General features: G+C 35.3%; 1 protein-coding gene across 2 annotated transcripts in view; it reads left to right on the top strand.

The window, feature by feature from the left end:
- Itsn1 (intersectin 1) overlaps positions 1 to 17,774 on the top strand; it is a 204,906-nt gene that overhangs the window by 79,110 nt on the left and 108,022 nt on the right. For both annotated transcript variants that reach the window (XM_027929297.2, XM_071615072.1), the window contains exons 6-11: positions 205 to 384; positions 2,315 to 2,411; positions 5,859 to 5,959; positions 11,021 to 11,084; positions 14,691 to 14,828; positions 16,229 to 16,344. In XM_027929297.2, the coding sequence (XP_027785098.1) occupies positions 205 to 384; positions 2,315 to 2,411; positions 5,859 to 5,959; positions 11,021 to 11,084; positions 14,691 to 14,828; positions 16,229 to 16,344 (696 nt within the window). The remainder of the gene's footprint in view (positions 1 to 204; positions 385 to 2,314; positions 2,412 to 5,858; positions 5,960 to 11,020; positions 11,085 to 14,690; positions 14,829 to 16,228; positions 16,345 to 17,774) is intronic.

Genomic DNA, 17,774 nt, shown 5'->3' with positions numbered 1-17,774 from the left:
TATTAAATTTGGGTGGGGTGCTGGGGATCATATCCAGAGCCTCTTGTGTGCTAGGCAAGCACTCTCCCACTGAGCTACATCCCCATATTTTACATGGGAATATATTACAGCTTGAAAGTGGTTTTCTTCTTCAAGCACTATAGTGTTAATAGTTACTGAATATTGAAATGTGACTGAATTTCCTTGGGAATGTTTCCTTTGTAGGTATAGGAGGTATCGCCAGCATGCCACCGCTTACTGCTGTTGCTCCAGTGCCAATGGGATCCATCCCAGTTGTTGGAATGTCTCCACCCTTAGTATCTTCTGTTCCTCCAACAGCAGTGCCTCCCCTAGCTAACGGGGCTCCCCCTGTCATACAGCCTCTGCCTGCATTTGCTCATCCTGGTATGTGACCTGCCAAAACCATAGGCTGAATTACCACAGCTTTTATTTTGACATTTATTCTTGTTAAATCTTTTTTTACTTTCTTATCAGATTTAAATGGTATTTTGTTCCAAAGTAAAATCTTTTTTTTTCCACTTAATTTTTCATTTTTTCAACATATTAAGCAGCATATTTTATGGTAGGGAGGGGACAAGGGAATGGAATTGTCGATCTCTGTGAGCAAAAGTAAACTCGGTGGTGAAAGTCAAGAGCATAATTTCTCTTCAAGGGCTTAATAAGAGCAGCTGAAGTTGAACAGTGTTTTTGATCATTTTTTATTTTCATGTATCAGTTACTACTTTTCTATAGCTACTGTGAATTACTAATAAGCAAGCCATCTCCTAGGAATTAAGTTATGTGCTGGGGAAAATTGAACATTGCTTGATTTTTTGAGGAGGTGGAATGAATCAGGCAGAAAAGAGAAGGAAGTCATTTAAATGACTAAGCATATTAAGCACATAGTATTACATATTTGCTTAATTGAAGGAGAGGATTTCAAAATTCCTCATTAGTTAATTCAATTTGAGACTTTATTCAAAGTCTTTTCCTAAAAGAAAGCATAAACTATGTAGTTAGTCATAGTCTAACAAATCTTAATGGTTCATATCAATATGAAAAAAAAACTAACACTTTGGATATGTCTGGTAAATTCAATAGTGATAACAGCATGGGCTTTAGTATTATATTTGAAACATTATTTCTATGTCTGACACACCCTGGATTTATTATATTTGTTGGGTTATGTCTCTGAGTTATAGCCAAAGAATCTAACAACACTCTTTGGACTTAGATTTTTTTTGTCCTTTATAGTCCATTGTTTATATATGATCATGCCTTTAGATGTGATAGCAGCTGAGAAAGTGCATGCAGTTCCTTTTTCAGTAGTAATGGTGAATCCACAAGCTCTGAGTCTTGTTTTCTTTTGGGCTAATGGTAGATCAACCAGCAGGCAAGGGTGGGGGAATGTGGCTAAGGCTAAGGGTGTTTTTAGTCTGATACAAAACTAATCAGGTCAAATGAGAATCAGATACAAAAGCTGTCCCTCCCTAAGTATCACATGTTATCTGGCCAAGAGTTGGCAGACTGACTTCTTGGCTCTGACATCTGGAACTGATACTTAAGCTCCTTTAGTGCAGTTGAGAAAATGCCATCTTTTTGGGTGCAGTGGCACACATTTGTAATCCCAGCGATTTGAGAGACTGAGGCAGGAGGTTCACAAGTTCGATGCCACCTCAGCAATTTAGCAAGGTGCCAAGCAAGACCCTTTCTCAAAATGAAAAGGGCTGGAATGAAGCTCAGTGATAAAGTACTGGGTTTGATCCCTGGCAACTCCCCCTGCCTCCCAAATGCCACCTTATATATTTAAGCTGTTACATTTTTAACTATTGGAACGGATCTAATAACATGTGGTACTAAAAGCTCAATGAAATGGAAAACTTTATGGATGTCAGCATTACTGCTCAGTAAAGTAATTCTCAGTAGAACAGTAAATCTAGAAGCATTTTGGCAAGAGGACAGAGACTAAGAGGGAAATAGAATTCTTTTGAGTCCAAGTTCTATTGGAAAGCAAGGAGGAGTTGTTTCTGCTTTAAGTTTTCCTTCTTTTTTTTATTTTTTGGCACTGGGGATTAAACCCAGGGGTTTTTACCACTGAGCTATATTCCCAGCCCTTTTTATTTTTTATTTTGAGACAAAAAGTCTTGCTAAGTTGTTGAGGGCCTCACTAAGTTGCTGAAGCTGGCTTTGAACTTGTGCAGTCCTCCTTATAGTATGGAGTATACCACCCTGCCTAGCTGCCTTAGGTTTTATGTCTGTGCATTTTAATTTTTTGTCATAGGGGAAAGTTTCTTATCTTTGTAGAATTAAAATTATTCAACATTTATTTTTATAGCAGCCACATTGCCAAAGAGTTCTTCCTTCAGTAGATCTGGTCCAGGATCACAGTTAAGCACTAAATTACAGAAGGCACAATCATTTGATGTGGCCAGGTAAGCTTGCTTGTTTTTAATGATAAGTTTGGTTTAAAACCATTATCTGATTATAAAAGAAAATGAACCCTCTTTATTATCTTCTTTCATTTTTATTGTATGTTAATAATAATTTAAAAATTCTTGATAATGCCACTAGGTTTTATCATTTCTTTGTTGCAAGGATTACAGAAATCAAAAACATGCCATTTCTTGGAAGGTTTTATGTGTTTTTGTTTTTGGCTTTTTAAAGGGCATAACAAAAAGGTAACGGGGGGCGGGGGGCTGGGTGTGCAGGTCAATGGCAGTGGCAGAGCACTGCCTAGCCATGGGTAAGGAGGTCCTAGGTTCAATACCTAGTACAAAAAAAAAAAAAAAAGTAACAGATTTTTTAAAACATAGTAAAATAGCATTCTAGGTAGGGGAAAAATAAATTAACTGTTTCTTGTTAGTCACTTAAAAGTGTATAAAAATTATATATGAAGATTGGAGCCATGGGTTTATCTTATTTTTCATTCTGTCTCAGATAATCTCATGGAGTCTGTGTGGCTTATTAGTAAAACCCTCTTAAAGGCCAATTTTTACTAAAATGAATTATTCAAATTAATGGACAGTTCACATTAATCAAAAGTGTGGCTCAATTTTTGAAAAACTCATATGATCTTATTACTTATATTTTGGCCAAACTGATTTTGTATTTTATTTATTTATTGGTACCACGGATTGAACACAAGGGCACTTAACCTCTGAGCTACATCCCCAGCTCTTTTTCACATTTTATTTAGAGACAGGGTCTTGCTGAGTGGCTTAGGTCCTTGCTAAGTTTCTGAGACAGGCTTTGAACTCGTGGTCCTCCTGTATTGGCCTACCAAGCCTCTGGGATTACAGGCATGTGCCAGTGTGCCCAGCTCTATTGTATTTATTTATTATATTTTTATTATATTATATTTTTGTTTTCTCCTAGTTTTTTCCCCTGTGCATACTGATACACTAAGTTGAAAATTTTTATTGTAAGTAGTCTTAAAACTCTTGGAATGAAGGAGGATGTAAATTAAGGTAATTGCAGCCTTTCATTAAAATTATCTCTTAATCAGGTCATTTTTCCTCTTTAAAGAGAATAATATGTTGAATATAATTCAATAATGCATTCCCTTAAAAAATACGATTTAAAGAAAATCCATACCCTAATACTAACTAAAAAAAAAAAAAAAAGGAAAGTGAGAAAGACCCATCCAGTGAAAAGCACTGTGCCAAAAGCTGTGCACAATAACTGACTCATCTTCATAAGATGACTCTATTATTTTCTCTGTTATAGTTTGGGGACCAGGTCAGAGACATTGAGTGACTTGCCCAAGATTATTAACTTGTTCAGTGTCGGTGCTGAGTTGTACTCAGTTTTTCTAAACTGCAAATTTTCTATAAAATCTTCAGTTTATTGTGGTGTACAGGTATTTGTGATCCATTTCATTTAAGTTGCTAGCCTTTGAATGATTGAACATTTATTGAACTTTTTTTTGCCAGGCACCTTATTAATCCCATTCAACCCACAACTACCTGTGCATAGGTATTGTCTCAGGATTGTGAATGAGGAGGCAAACAACCCAAAGAAGTTATGTTCCTTTCCTATAATTTACAGTTGAGTAAATGGTAGAGCTGAGGCTTAAACTCATATCACATGACCATAGTTCCATATTGTTAATTTTTTTCTCCTATATGATGCTGAAGCTTTTATATTTTTTCTAACTTTCCACAAGGGATTTTGAAATCTGCCTTAAAATTGATTTGTAACAATTTAGAATGACTGTTATTCATTATTAGCAAAAATCAATACTATTAAGATAATTGAACTTTTTATGTTAATATTCATCTTTTCAATAATATAAACTTTCAGCAAATTTTTATAATGTAGTATCCAACTTTTAGGTAATATATTAATGAGTTAGTTTTTAGTCTATTTAGATTCTCAGGAATTAGACAGAGAACCATGACATGATAAGTGTAATCTGGGACAACTTCTGTGCGTAGCACCCTATATCTCTAGGGTGCAGGAGCAAGATAGCTTTTTGAAAAACAAGCAGGAGTTGGAATAGCAAAATATTAGTTAAAATGAGAGAGTTGTTGCCCAAGTATTCACAGCAGAATAGATCGCGGTAAGTGTTTTTTATTAAGAAATTCATAAAAATTAAAAAGGTGAGCTTAGTACTTTTCAAGTGTTTGGGAACTACTTTCTGTGCTTTCTGAACTATATATACAGTAAGTATAAGTGCATTGATAATACATATAAATCATGGTTAAGAGGTTAAAATTTTACCTTTCCATGAGAGATGTAGGTATTTTTATTGGAATGAAAAGAAGTTGCATATGGGACATTAGCTGTGGTCTGCTGGAGGAGGAGTACCATTTTTACTGTCAGCTGAACATCTGTGAATGAATCACTTGATTTAGACATTAGACTTTTTAACAAACTATTGATACCAATGTGATCCTTGCTTGGGCCATGGTAGCTGAGGAGCAAATCGCCAGGGATGTCTAGACCCAAATTGGCTGTTAGCAGTGGTTTCTTCAGGTCAGGATTGTAGCACATTGGCAGAAAGAGGTCACTGCTGGATGGCATTTAAGAAAGATGAGCGCTGTCCCTCACTGTTCTGCTGATTTGTCATGGTCTTGGAAATGTTTTTTGGAAGATTTCTCCACTTGGTGGAAATTTAAACTTCTTATCGTGAAATAATTTTATTTCATTAAGAAGTGGGTTCTATGCAGGGTATGAGGGTGCATACCTGTAATCCCAACAACTTGGGAAGCTGAGGCAGGAGGATCACAAGTTCAAGGCCAACCTCAGCAACTTAGTAATGCCCTGTCTTAAACTATTAAAAACATAAAAAGGGCTGAAGGCTTAGCCCACTTGTTAAGTGCCCCTGGGTCCAATCCTAGTATTACCCCTTCCCCGCAAAAAAAGAAAAAGAAGTAGGTCCCATATTTTAGTGTATAGAAAATTGAATGTTTTGGAGAATTAATACCTTTAGAGGCACTTATTTGTTGGCAGTGTTTTTTTTTTAACTGAAGGAAATGTTTTCTAGACACAAAAAATGTGTATTATTTTGCCTCTGTTCTAAGATTTCTCATACTTATGTAGAACTTTGATATTATTAAGTTATATATGTAACATGAAATAGTCACTTGATCTCTTAGGTTTTCCATTTCTAGAAAAATAATGAACTTACCTATTTTAAAAAATTGTTATGTGTATATTTTTAGTTTTTTGTTCAACCCTCAGAAAAACAAACACATACACACACACATAAAAACACACACACAAACACACACGGCAGGGATTGGGGGAAGGGAAAAAGGGCAATACTGTTCAAGTTGTAAATCTAGAGAAAGTTCTAAGTTTACTGTTTCTAAAGACTGTCAGTAGTCTTTTCCTTCTGGTTAATCATCTTTTTCTCCTTCCTCTTTTCCTGGTAGTGTCCCTCCAGCAGCAGAATGGGCTGTTCCTCAGTCATCGAGATTGAAATACAGGCAGTTATTCAATAGTCATGACAAAACTATGAGTGGACACTTAACAGGTATTTACAAATAAAGATTAGTGAAATATGATCTTTGTTCTAAATGCAGATTGTTTCTAGATATTGGGTCAAAGGTATTTTCCAAATGTCTTTCTTTGTTTGCTTATTTCTAAGTAGTGTTTTTATTGTCTGTGTTATCTTGTGTTTGCAAATACTGATAACTCCATCAGTAGTCTGCTAAGCCTCTGACCTTTGTCCCAGTGTGCTTCTTGGTAGAGTAGAACATAGACCAGGTATGCTCCTGCACATTGAAAGCCACTAATATGCAAACCAGGACACTAATAAAGTAACAGTGCTATGAACAAAAACTAGCTTTAGGTTCTGAAGTCTAGCTTTGCAAATGTTCTTCATGATGTCCACTCTCCGGGCCAGAGTTTGAATCTGTGTGCAACATGGAAAATAACCTCTTAAGGAACATGGTTTGCCACGGTTTCAGTGGGTCTCACCTCTTTGGATCTTATTTCTTCATCTGTTAAAGACCAGAGTAATTTATATGATTCCAGTAGATTTTTAAAAATTATGATGATACTGTTTCCACATAGAAAGAGTGGAGAAGAATTTTAGGGTACCATCTGAAATCTTTTCAGGAAGGGTTAAATACTTAAAATAATTAACTTTTTATATAGAGAAACATAACATTAATAAAACAAAATAGAGACTTTGAAGGATTGGCTGAGACTTTGAAGGGCTTTGCTCTAATCTGGAAACCTTTCCCCACAAACGATCTTAGCTATCTCACTTCAGCATGTATTTATCTAAAGAGACAAATAGTAAATACACACAAATACTCTGGGTGCCATGCTCACCTCTGCTGAAGTAGTGACTGACAGGTTTATGTAGATAGTATGAAGAGCCAGTGTAGCTTAGGCAGACACTGCAGGGACATTCACTAATACAGTTTTAAGCCCTCTTTTACAGTGTGTTTGACACCAGTTCTCTACACATACCCAGAAGTACATTGCCATCAAGTCTGAAAATATTTTTTCAAAACAGTGCTGTTGTTTGCTGTGATTTAATGAAAACAGTATTCAAATGTGACACTGATTTTGAAATTCTTTCTTGACAAAATGTGGTTTTTAAATTGAAGTGTATATATCCCAACAATAATGACCCAGGCACTTGTATTTAGAATTTTTAATTACCTGAGGCAGAAAGTAAGGTTTGAAATGTACTGGAAATAAAGCAGGTTTTGTTCTTGCTTATCTGTAAGCTTGTTACTACTTCATTCCAGCAAGAGTTTAAGGTGCAAATTTGATTTTTGAATCAGACTTTCATATAGTCATATCTGGTAGAAAAATTTATTATCATAAATGGCAATGAATAAAATAAATTTAGTTTGTTTTAACTTTATATACTTTTGAGTTATTTGTCCAGAATATGTGTTGGACTAAACCAAGCTGTTGGTGCAAGCAGAGATGATTTGTTGATGGTTGAAACACAAAGGTCATGGTCTTATTTGCAACTATGAAAATATTGTATGAACTCAGAATCCTAAAAGCAGTTATTCATTTAACTTAAGAGAAATATCAAGAAAGTTGAACCAAAGCCCTAGTATATGAAGAGGCCCAAGTGAAATATGTAATTTGATATTCTAATCTGTTCTTTTTTCTTGGTTTTGTGTGTGTGTGTGTGTTCTTGTTTAAAGGCACTAATAACAAATCCAAAACTAACAAAAACAAAAGAAAAATATTTTTAAAAAGACGAGAAAGAATTAACAAGCATCTTTATGAAGATGCACAATCATAACTTCTTAATCTAGTGCAGTAGTTCTCAACCTTGGAGTTGGGGCATTCTAAATGAATACAATAAAAGTATAGGGGTTGTAGATTATTTTGTTTTATATAAATTAGAGGAGAATCTAGATTATCTTTGTAGTATCACTTTTACTACCTTATATTCACATATAATAATATTTCATTATTAGCTCCCCAAGAATTATACATAACCTGTTACTTATCTGATCTCTGCTACTCCTGTAGCAAGAGCCCATTGTTAATGTCCTGTCAGTTTTTAATGGGATTTCTAATTACCATTGTGTCTTATTTTCACCTACTTACTTTGAATGTCATCAGATCATGGCTACATCTGTATGAGCATGTTGTGGGCATGAGAACGTATGTCATTGATTGGTTCCAGCAGAAAAAAGTGAGAACTTCTGATCTTGTGATATGAACTAGTTTACCTTGGGAATGGAAGCTAATCCAGCAGTAGTGTTGTTTACCCCATGAATTACCTGATCAATTTAACTGACATACATTATTAGGTGTGTGCCCCCTTCTTCCCTCACAATTTGATGAGTATTTTATTATTCTTAGAGAGAACTTATAAAATGGTCATTCTTGAATTAAGGTTATGTAAGAAGCTATAGAATTCTCATAATCTTATTCATTCTAGCCTGTCTTCTCAAAGAGGTGTCTTATTATGAAGGTGACCATTCCATTTGTTTTGTTTGTTTGTTTTTGCTTATTAATTAGGAAAGCTAAACTCTTGTCAATATTGGACATAAAGCATTAATTCCATGTAATTTTCTCTCTCCTGATATTCAGACTTCCCTATCCAAACATGGATGCCCACAGTTGAGTTTGTGAACTTGAGATTTCTGTTAATCCCCATATCAGTCTATATTCTAAAACTGGTACCCTATTATGTATCTAGGTTTCCATGAAAGAGTTCTGTGTACTCAAAGCTCAATTTTATGCTGTTGTGTTATGCTAAAATGTTATCTTATTTGTTGCTGATCTATTTTAATGTTTGCAAAATGGTTGTGAGACAGAATCAAGTTTTAGAATTGAAAGAGATAATTGTGATCTTCCAGTATAGGGATCATTAAACTTTTTCTATAAAAACAAGATAATAAGTTTTTTAAACTAGTAAGCCCCATGTTTTCTATTGCAAGTACTCGACTTTGCCACTGTGGCACAAAAGCAGCCTATTAAACATTCATGTTTAATGAATAGGCTTGACAAAGTTTTAGTAAAACTTTATTTATAAAAACAGGTGACAGGGCAATATGATCTATGGGCCATAGTTTGCTAGGTCCCATTCCAGGTTTTTTTTCCTCATTTCAGAGATAGAGAAATTCATTTTAGAGAGGTAAAGTAGTTTTGTTAATGCCACATGACATTAAGGAGTCAGGGCTGAAATATATGTGTCCAGATACCTATGATAGACTTGGTTCTCCACCTTCCTATTAACCTGTTTATTTGAAAAAGATAAAATATTAACTGTATATGGTTCTGGAATGGGAGAATTGTTAAAAGTACTAATTAAAGCATTCACTTAAGTTTTGCTAATTTTATTTTAATGTTTTCAGCAAACTCTGAAGAAAATGAGGGACTGTGTCTGTGGCTCAGCAGTAGTGCACTTGCCTGGCACGTGGGAGGCACTGGGTTCGATTCTTAGCACTGCATATAAATAAGTAAAATAAAGGTCTATCAACAACTAAGAATTTTTTTTAAAAAGAAAATAATGAATTTTCTTTTCAATACACCAGAGAACCTTTAGAATCTTTCCATTAACTTAGTAAAAATTGTTTATTAGGTGCTGTTAATACATATACACATATACATACACACTAAAGAGAAATATATTCATATGTGTACCAAAACAGAAGGTTCGCTGTTTTTAAGAGCCCCAAATTGAAAAATGCCTGAATGCCCATCAGAGCAAAATAAATTGGGCTATAGGCACAGAATGATATACCGTATAGCACACATGCATAAAAATATACACATACATGTATGTACATGTATATAGTCATGTGTGCTTTTCTATCAATATTTTACATGTAAATAAAAGTTAAAATCATTGTCAGTAGTAATAAATATTAAATAATAAATATTAACTGCCACTTATTGGGTACTTTAATGTGCTTTATAAAGTTATGATTCCTTAAATGGTGGATCACAGGTTTTTCTAATCTGGAAAGCACCTTTGAGATGAAAAACTCAGGTCCAAATAAGTAAGGAAACTACCTTCCCAGAGTAACTCAGCGAGTGTAAGCTAAGCTAGTACTGAAGCCCACAGTCCCCTGGTTTGTCAGGACTTTGTCCTTCCTTTTCTGGCTTTGGAGTGCTGGGACCTTGTGATCCCTGTCCTTCCTTACTTGCTATGCAAACACTCATCCACTTCTGTGTGTTTTGAAGAGGTGGTATTTGAAAACTGAAATAGCTAAGAGTAAAAGTTTATACATGGGAATCTTGCCAACAGAATTACTACAGCTTTCTGTTCCTTGGATCTTCCTGGGACCACACAGCTTGACAGGCAGTGCTGGAATTAAGACATATTTGGGGGGTGTGTGTGTGTGTGTGTGTGTCTTTGTCTCGCTCATACTAATTTAAACACTCAAAAATCTCCCATTGTATTTTCTATGTGATATATAAAGCTAATTTCTTGCCAGAAATGAAGATATTTGCAGTTATTTTAAGAAAATGAGACCTAATTTTGAAAGAAGAGTAGAAATTCCAGGAAGTATTTCTATTTTTGCTAACATAGAAATTTTGTTCTAGTCCTGGCTATGATATTAGCCAGTTGTGCAACCTTCAATTCAATTTTTTTTTTTTTTTTTTTTAAAGTCTGTACAGTGAATGATTAGAAGTCCCTCCAAGGCCCTTTCCTTAACTAAGATATTGTAAATCTTCTCTGAATTTATGTGATAATAGTCACGGTGAAGGCAGCAGATGGTGACCATGGAGAAGATGTTCAGTTTATAGTGATAAAGTCTCACTTTTGTAAATAAAAGCCCAATACAAATAGAAATGTTAATCTGGACAAAAGAACAGGTTATATTTTGAAACTCTCATCTTTTACACACTCATTCCTTATTAAACACCCATTGAGCAAAAATGTATTGTGTGTCAGATGCAGCACTGTCATCTTTGTTTCTTTACTTTTGCTAGGGCTTAATTTCCTTTTTTAAAAGCCCCAGGGTAATAGCAAATACTGTGTAAAGCTCTGTGATTGCATGAGATTGCATGGTTCATAAGCACAGCCACACTGGTCTTCCTGAGCAGGGGTTATTTGCTGACTCATCTTTATGTCTTTTCTCTGGTTTCTATTCAGGTCCCCAAGCAAGAACTATTCTTATGCAATCGAGTTTACCACAGGCTCAGCTGGCTTCAATATGGTAAGGAATAGAAAACCTTGGTTTGTATCAAGTGGAGACTTTATTTCTTAAATTGGTTTTTAGATTAGCATCATTATTTAGGGGAGAATATTTGGAGTACACTTAATTTTCAGAGAGTTGTGATGATTGCCGCTCTTTTTCCCTGTTAATTTTGAAAAACACAAAAGCAGAAAGGTTAATACAGTGAATTCTTAAGAACTAATAACACAGCTTAACATTTCTCAACTATGGCTTGGTTCTTTCTTCCTCCTTGGTGATTATTTTAAGCCAGCTCTCAGTTATATCATTTCATGTGTGAATATTTCATCTGGTGTCTTCAAATAGATTGGAATTTTAAAAATTATAGTCATAATACCATGATTTAAAATCATTAAAACCATGATTTTAATAGTCATTCTTACCAAGTTAATCAAGTAGTGTTCAAATTTCTTAGATTAACTTAGTTTTTAAGTTTCTTTGTTCAAAGGAGGACTAATATAAATTTATACTTTGCTTATTTTCCCCCCACCTCTTTTTTTTTTTTTTTTTTTTTGGTGCATTGTGGTTGTACATAATAATGGGATTTGTTGTTACATATTCATACATGCATACGGTATAACAGGGCATATTATTTGGCCAATATCACTTCCCAGCACTCTCCCCTCCCTCCCTGCCCTCCAGCCCTTGGTCCTTTTCCTGTACTCATCTCATCATGATTTTTATGAGATCTGCCCCCAGTTTTCTTTTCCTTTTTCTTTAGCTTCCACATATGAGAGAAAACATAAGACCCCTGACCTCCTGTATACCTTGCTTTTGTGTGTGTGAGTGTGCGTGTGCACCCGGGCTGGATACTGAACCTATGACCTCATGCTTTCTAAGCATGTGCTATACTGTTTAGCTCTGCTTCCAGTTCCTACTTTGCAGTATCTTTTTAAATCTATAAATTTTCCCTTTTCCATCTGTCCCCTGGACCCCCTTAAAAACACGTAGTCTGGTATATAGTTTTTAGTGGCCTAACTTTTGAAGATTGCATTCCTGTGGTGGTGTTTAACTTGTTCCTGTATTTCCCATGAATTGGTAATTGGATCTAGAACAAGATTTTGCAACCTTTGCATTATTGACATTTAGGGCCACTAATTTCTTTACTGCAGAGGGCTGTCCTAAGCATTGTAGAATATTTTCTTTGTTTTGAGAGGTAGTTTAGAGATACGGTCTCACTATGTTGCTCTGGTTGGTGTCTGACTTGTGAGCTTGGGCGATCTTCCCACCATAGTCTCCCAAGTGCTTGGACTATAGGCGTGCATCACTGTGTCCAGCTCATGGCAGGTATTTAGTAGGATCTGTTGCCCCTGTTCAGTAGATGCTACATTTAGTAGCATGATGCCTACCCCCAGTTATAACAACCAAAAATATCCCCAGACATTGACAAAAATTTCCCTTGGAGTTCAACATCATTCTTGGTTGAGAACCACAGTTTGAGTTTTATAGTTGTGGGTTTTTTTTTGTTGTTGTTGTTGTTGTTTTGTCTTTTGTTAAGCCTACATCAGAGATGTTACCTGTGTACTTTAATCAGAAGGCATATAATGTCTGCCTATTTTGCAATGGTTTTTGTTTTGTTATTTTCAGTGCTGGAGATTGAACAGCGGGCTCATATATGCTAAGCAAATGCTTTACCACTACTAAACTAATCACCAGCCTCTATTCTGTGATAATTTTTAATAGCTCTTGATGGGTATTGTCTAGGTCTTATAGGTTTTCTTACATTTAGATGTTAATAAGAATAGTTTCTTAACAAACCATGCATATTTAAAAATTTTAAAAAATATTATGTAATTGCTTAATTTTGAGCTTTTCTGCATATATTATTGTTGTGTATCTTTTAGTTACATGTTGATGATTATGCCTAGAAAATGGATTTGGTTTACACTGCTCATATGCCAAATTCATGACTTTCACACAGGGCATATTGATCTGGTTTCTTCTCAAGTGACTGAGCTCTAATGCTGGTCAGCCTCTAGGGAGGCCTAGACAGGAAGATCGAAAGTTCCATGCCAGTCTTAACAACTTAGTGAGACCCTGTCTCAAAATGAAAAATTAAAAGGGATGAGGATGTGGCTCAGTAGTTAAGCACCCCTGGGTTCTATCCTTAGTACCAAAAAAAAAGAAGAAATTGAAACGTTTATTTTAAATTTATAATTCGTCTTCCAAAAAACACATTTGAGGCATCTCTTTTTAGAATGTTGTATTCTTAATTCAAACACTAAAATGATATTTCTTTTTTTGGGAGGTACCAGGGATTGAACTCAGGGGTACTCTACCACTGAGCCACATCTCCAACCCTATTTTATATTTTATTTAGAGACAGGGTCTCACTGAGTTGCTTAGCGCCTTGTTTTTGCTGAAGCTGGCTTTGAACTCAGAATCCTTCTGCCTTAGCCTTTTGAGCCACTAGGATCACATAGTGCACGCCACCATACCCGGCCAGGATACTTTAATTAACTATTTGCAACCATAATTATTCAATTATGAAGAAAAAAAGAATTCTAAGGGATTTACCTAGGAGTAGCTAACTGTGGGGTGTGAAAAGAAAAGGGGGATAAGAATCAGCAGGAAGGGTTTTCATTTGTGGCTCTATTCTTTTTAAAAATGGTTGTCTGGCATCTGGGACAGGCAAAACTAGAGGGACAGAAAAGGGGTGGCAGGGCCTGGGTGGGGGAAAGGGAAGAGTTGGACTGGAGGGAGATGTGGGGATTATGGGTGGTGTTGACTGTTCTGTGTACTGTGGTGATGGTTCTATAGCTATGTTTGTCAAACCTTGCAGAATTGTACTTTCAAAAGGGCAAATGTTACAATAATAGTAATAATAATAGATTTATGGACCTAAAGAAATATCATAATTAAGAGAAAAGCTTCTTGGGTTTTGCCATTGGCAAGGCCAGTTTCCTAATGTAGCATTTGTCTTTTTAACATTCTGGTTAACAGATGTGTTGTCTTGCATCTTCTTTTGGTATCTTGAAGTTGTTAAATAAAATCACATTCTGGTACTTGCTAGGAAAATCTGTTTACTGTAATTAACTACTTGGGCAACTTCATTGTCAAGAGTGATGGAAATTGAATCCCTAGAATGAGGAGGAAAGACCTTAACTCTATGAATAGGAGCCATAGAGATCCAGCCTAATAGGCATGTATTGAGGTTGGGCAGCCTATCCAGTAGGCCACGTCTGGCCTTCACCTGTTTTTGTAAATGAATTTTTATTGTTAAAACAGCCATACCTGTTTATTTATATATTGTCTATGGCTGCCGCAAGGGCAGAATTCAGCATGATAGAGATTATCTTACAAACCATACAGTATTGGCTACCTCACCCTGAATGTGACATATTTTAAATAGGTCACATTCCCAGGACTGAGAAGAGTATTATTGCAATCTTAGCATTTGTTGAGTACTGAACACTATCCTAACTATACAAAATATTTCATTTTATTCTTGTAATGGTATGAAATAATTGTAAACTGAGGCAGGTAGACTCAATTGGCCTAGAATAAGAATTATAATACAGAACTAAAATAAATCAGCAATGCATGCATTTTTATGAAACTGGAAATGAAACTTTTTTGTTGAATTAGGAATCTTTCTGACATTGATCAAGATGGAAAACTCACAGCAGAAGAATTTATCCTGGCTATGCACCTAATTGATGTTGCTATGTCTGGCCAACCACTGCCACCTGTCCTGCCTCCAGAATACATTCCACCTTCCTTTAGGTAAGGAACATTCGGCTTTTGTAAGGAATTATGCATTGCATTGAGTATGTTAATTCCAAATTGGCTTTGTTGACCATCTTATAGTGATTTCCATTCTTGGCAAGTAAATGAAATATCTGTGAATTCAAGAGAATCTTCCAGTCCAGGTTCTGTCTTAATTCTGGGCCTTTCTGTTCTACAGGGTATTTGTAGTATATTAGTAAATGCAATCAAATAAAACATTAAAAGATTTTTGTATGAACTTATATAATTGAAAACTGAATAAGCCCATATATAGGAAATAAAGCAAGGTGTGTATTATACACATTCCACAGATAACAAAAAATGCTAGCAATTCAGAAATTACAATCAGAAAGATAATTAAAGAAAATTATCTTTGTCTGAAATAGTCTCAGTCGACATGTCAAGAGTGTCCCCCAGGGTCTAGTTGGGACCCCACTGGCATGCCTACATGCATACACACATAGCATCCAATACAGCTCCAACTCATGGCTTTACATGTAGAAGATGAATATGAGATCCCACAGCGCAAAGAAGAAGAGAAACAAAGACATACTTCTGTTCTGGGTCCTCAAACTTCAGGAAAGACTTGTGAGGATAAATAGCCATCACTGTCCACACTGTCCTCATGCAGGAGCAAGCTGAGAAACTGAGTGCAGAAGAAGCAAGGGGCAGCTGAAGAAGCATTTGCCTATAAAATCTCACAGCTGCAGGGTTCACTACAGGAGAAATTGAACATTGGAAACTATTGAAAGTGTAAAAAGAAGGATGGGGAGATTGTTTTGAAAGAGCAAGTTTAAACATAGTGATACTGATCAGTAAAGTAAGTGTATTTCAAAACTATAAAATACAGACATTTCGTGTGTTCAGGAAGTGATTAAATGGAGAAATTTTTGTATAAGGAAAACAGTTGCTCCCAAATCACTGAGCTGCTGATCTTTCCTGGAAGGGATTGAAAGTTACTCACAAAGGTAATGGTAGTAGCATCAGACTCACTGGGTGCTCACTGTTTACCAGATACTTTATGATTATAAGCTAATTTAGCCCTTTTGAATTGTCCTAATTTTTATGGTTTTTTCCCTTGCCAGGAGTTGGGGTGGGGGGTTCAGGGGATCAAACCTAGGACCTTGCACATGGAAAGCATGTGCTCTACCACTGAGCCACACCCTCATTCCCAACATTTTGAATAAGGTAACACTCAGAATCTGATGACATTCAAATATTCATTTTAAAAACTACAGAGTAAAGAAGTCCAAACTCTGTCTTTCCTCACTGTAAATGAAATTTGTTCCATGATATGGTATAATCTAAAAATTCTTTTTCGTAGCTTGTTTCTACTTACCTCATTTTATGTGGATCTGTTTCTTTTCTTTTTTCTTCTTTTTTTTTCATAATTACAGAAGAGTTCGATCAGGCAGTGGAATATCTGTTATAAGCTCAACATCTGTAGATCAGAGGTTACCAGAGGAACCAGCTTTAGAAGATGAACAGCAACAATTAGAAAAGAAATTACCTGGTAAGGCAGCCTTTACATTTGGCTTACACATCAGATTAAAGATTTTCTATCTGTAAAGCATAATGGAAGTAAAAATAAATCTAGCTTCTGACATTTCTGTATTTCTTTGAGCATATCAGAAAAAGACGTTTAATGTGCTTTTAGATTTGGATCTGTGTAGAGAAATAAGAACATGTGTACTTTGCTGGTGCATCCTTATTCTAGTTGGGTTTTTTTTTTTTTTTTGGTGGTGCTGGGGATTGAACCCAGGGCCTTGTACATGGAGGCAAACACTCTATCAACTGAGCTATATGCCGAGTCCCCTTATTCTAGTTTTTAACTTAAAGTATTATTATATACTGCTAAACAAAGATTTTATTAATGTTATCTATGGAATATAGAACACTAAAAATTTGCGGTTAGATGGTTTCTTAGGACCGCCAGTGCAGAAGCAAAAAATAAAGTCGACTACTATAGCATTCTTGATGTGTTACAGAAGAATTAGAAACTCCTTAGCAGCAGGAACCCACTTTAAATTTAATGTGAACCTGTTTTAAATAATCCTCATTTACAATGGTAAATCTATCATACTACTAAAAAGTCCAAGTTGGCTATGAATTATTAATGATGAGATGATAATGATACTAAGAGGCAATTGAAATTTGCTATGAAGTCTCTTTATATTAAATACTTTGTCAATATCATTTTGCTGCAGTAAAGTGCTCAGCATTCCACAACCATTAATTAGTTTGCTGAGAACACAAGCTCTTCCAGACTGTTCTGTAAACTAAATAACTTTTCACTTATGTTCAGTGATGAAATACTTATTATAGTTTTTCTGTGTGCAAGGCTGGAAGAATCTAAATGCTAATCATACATGGTCCATACTCTCTAGAAACTTACATTAGAAAATTTAAGTTATCCATATAAACAATTGCTAAAACAGTAAGTACATAAGTGTGATAAGGTCCTGGAGAGTTTGTAGATGCACAGCAAAGCTACTTATGGTTGGTTGTGGTATACTGAAAAGGACATGAGGAATTAAATCCCCATGGTTTTGATCACAGTTAAGTGAAAACCTGAGGATAAATAGGGTCACTACAAGTGGATGTGAGGAACATGTCAACTTTTGAAAACAATGAAAATGAATCCTCAATGGGATAAGGACAAGAATTCTTAGAATTTGGAATTTTCTTTTTCTATTAGTAGTAAGCATTCATTTTGGATTTTGAACAGGATGTGACATTGAGTATTTTTTTTTTGCATTGATTCTTTCCACAACCATTTATGATGTGCCTCCTATATACTAGGAATAGTGCCAGACACTAAATAAAAAAGATGTATAAAGATTTTCAGTGTTTTTAAAATTGAGATGAAATATGCATACTATAAAATTGAGCATCTTTTTAAAAAAAAAAAAAATTTATAGTTGTAGATGAACAGCATGCCTT

The sequence above is a fragment of the Marmota flaviventris genome, chromosome 8 (assembly GCF_047511675.1).
Source record: "Marmota flaviventris isolate mMarFla1 chromosome 8, mMarFla1.hap1, whole genome shotgun sequence".
Taxonomy (NCBI): Eukaryota; Metazoa; Chordata; class Mammalia; order Rodentia; family Sciuridae; genus Marmota; species Marmota flaviventris.
The sequence above is the reverse complement of the archived record's forward strand: the minus strand, read 5'-3'. Positions and strand labels throughout refer to the sequence as shown.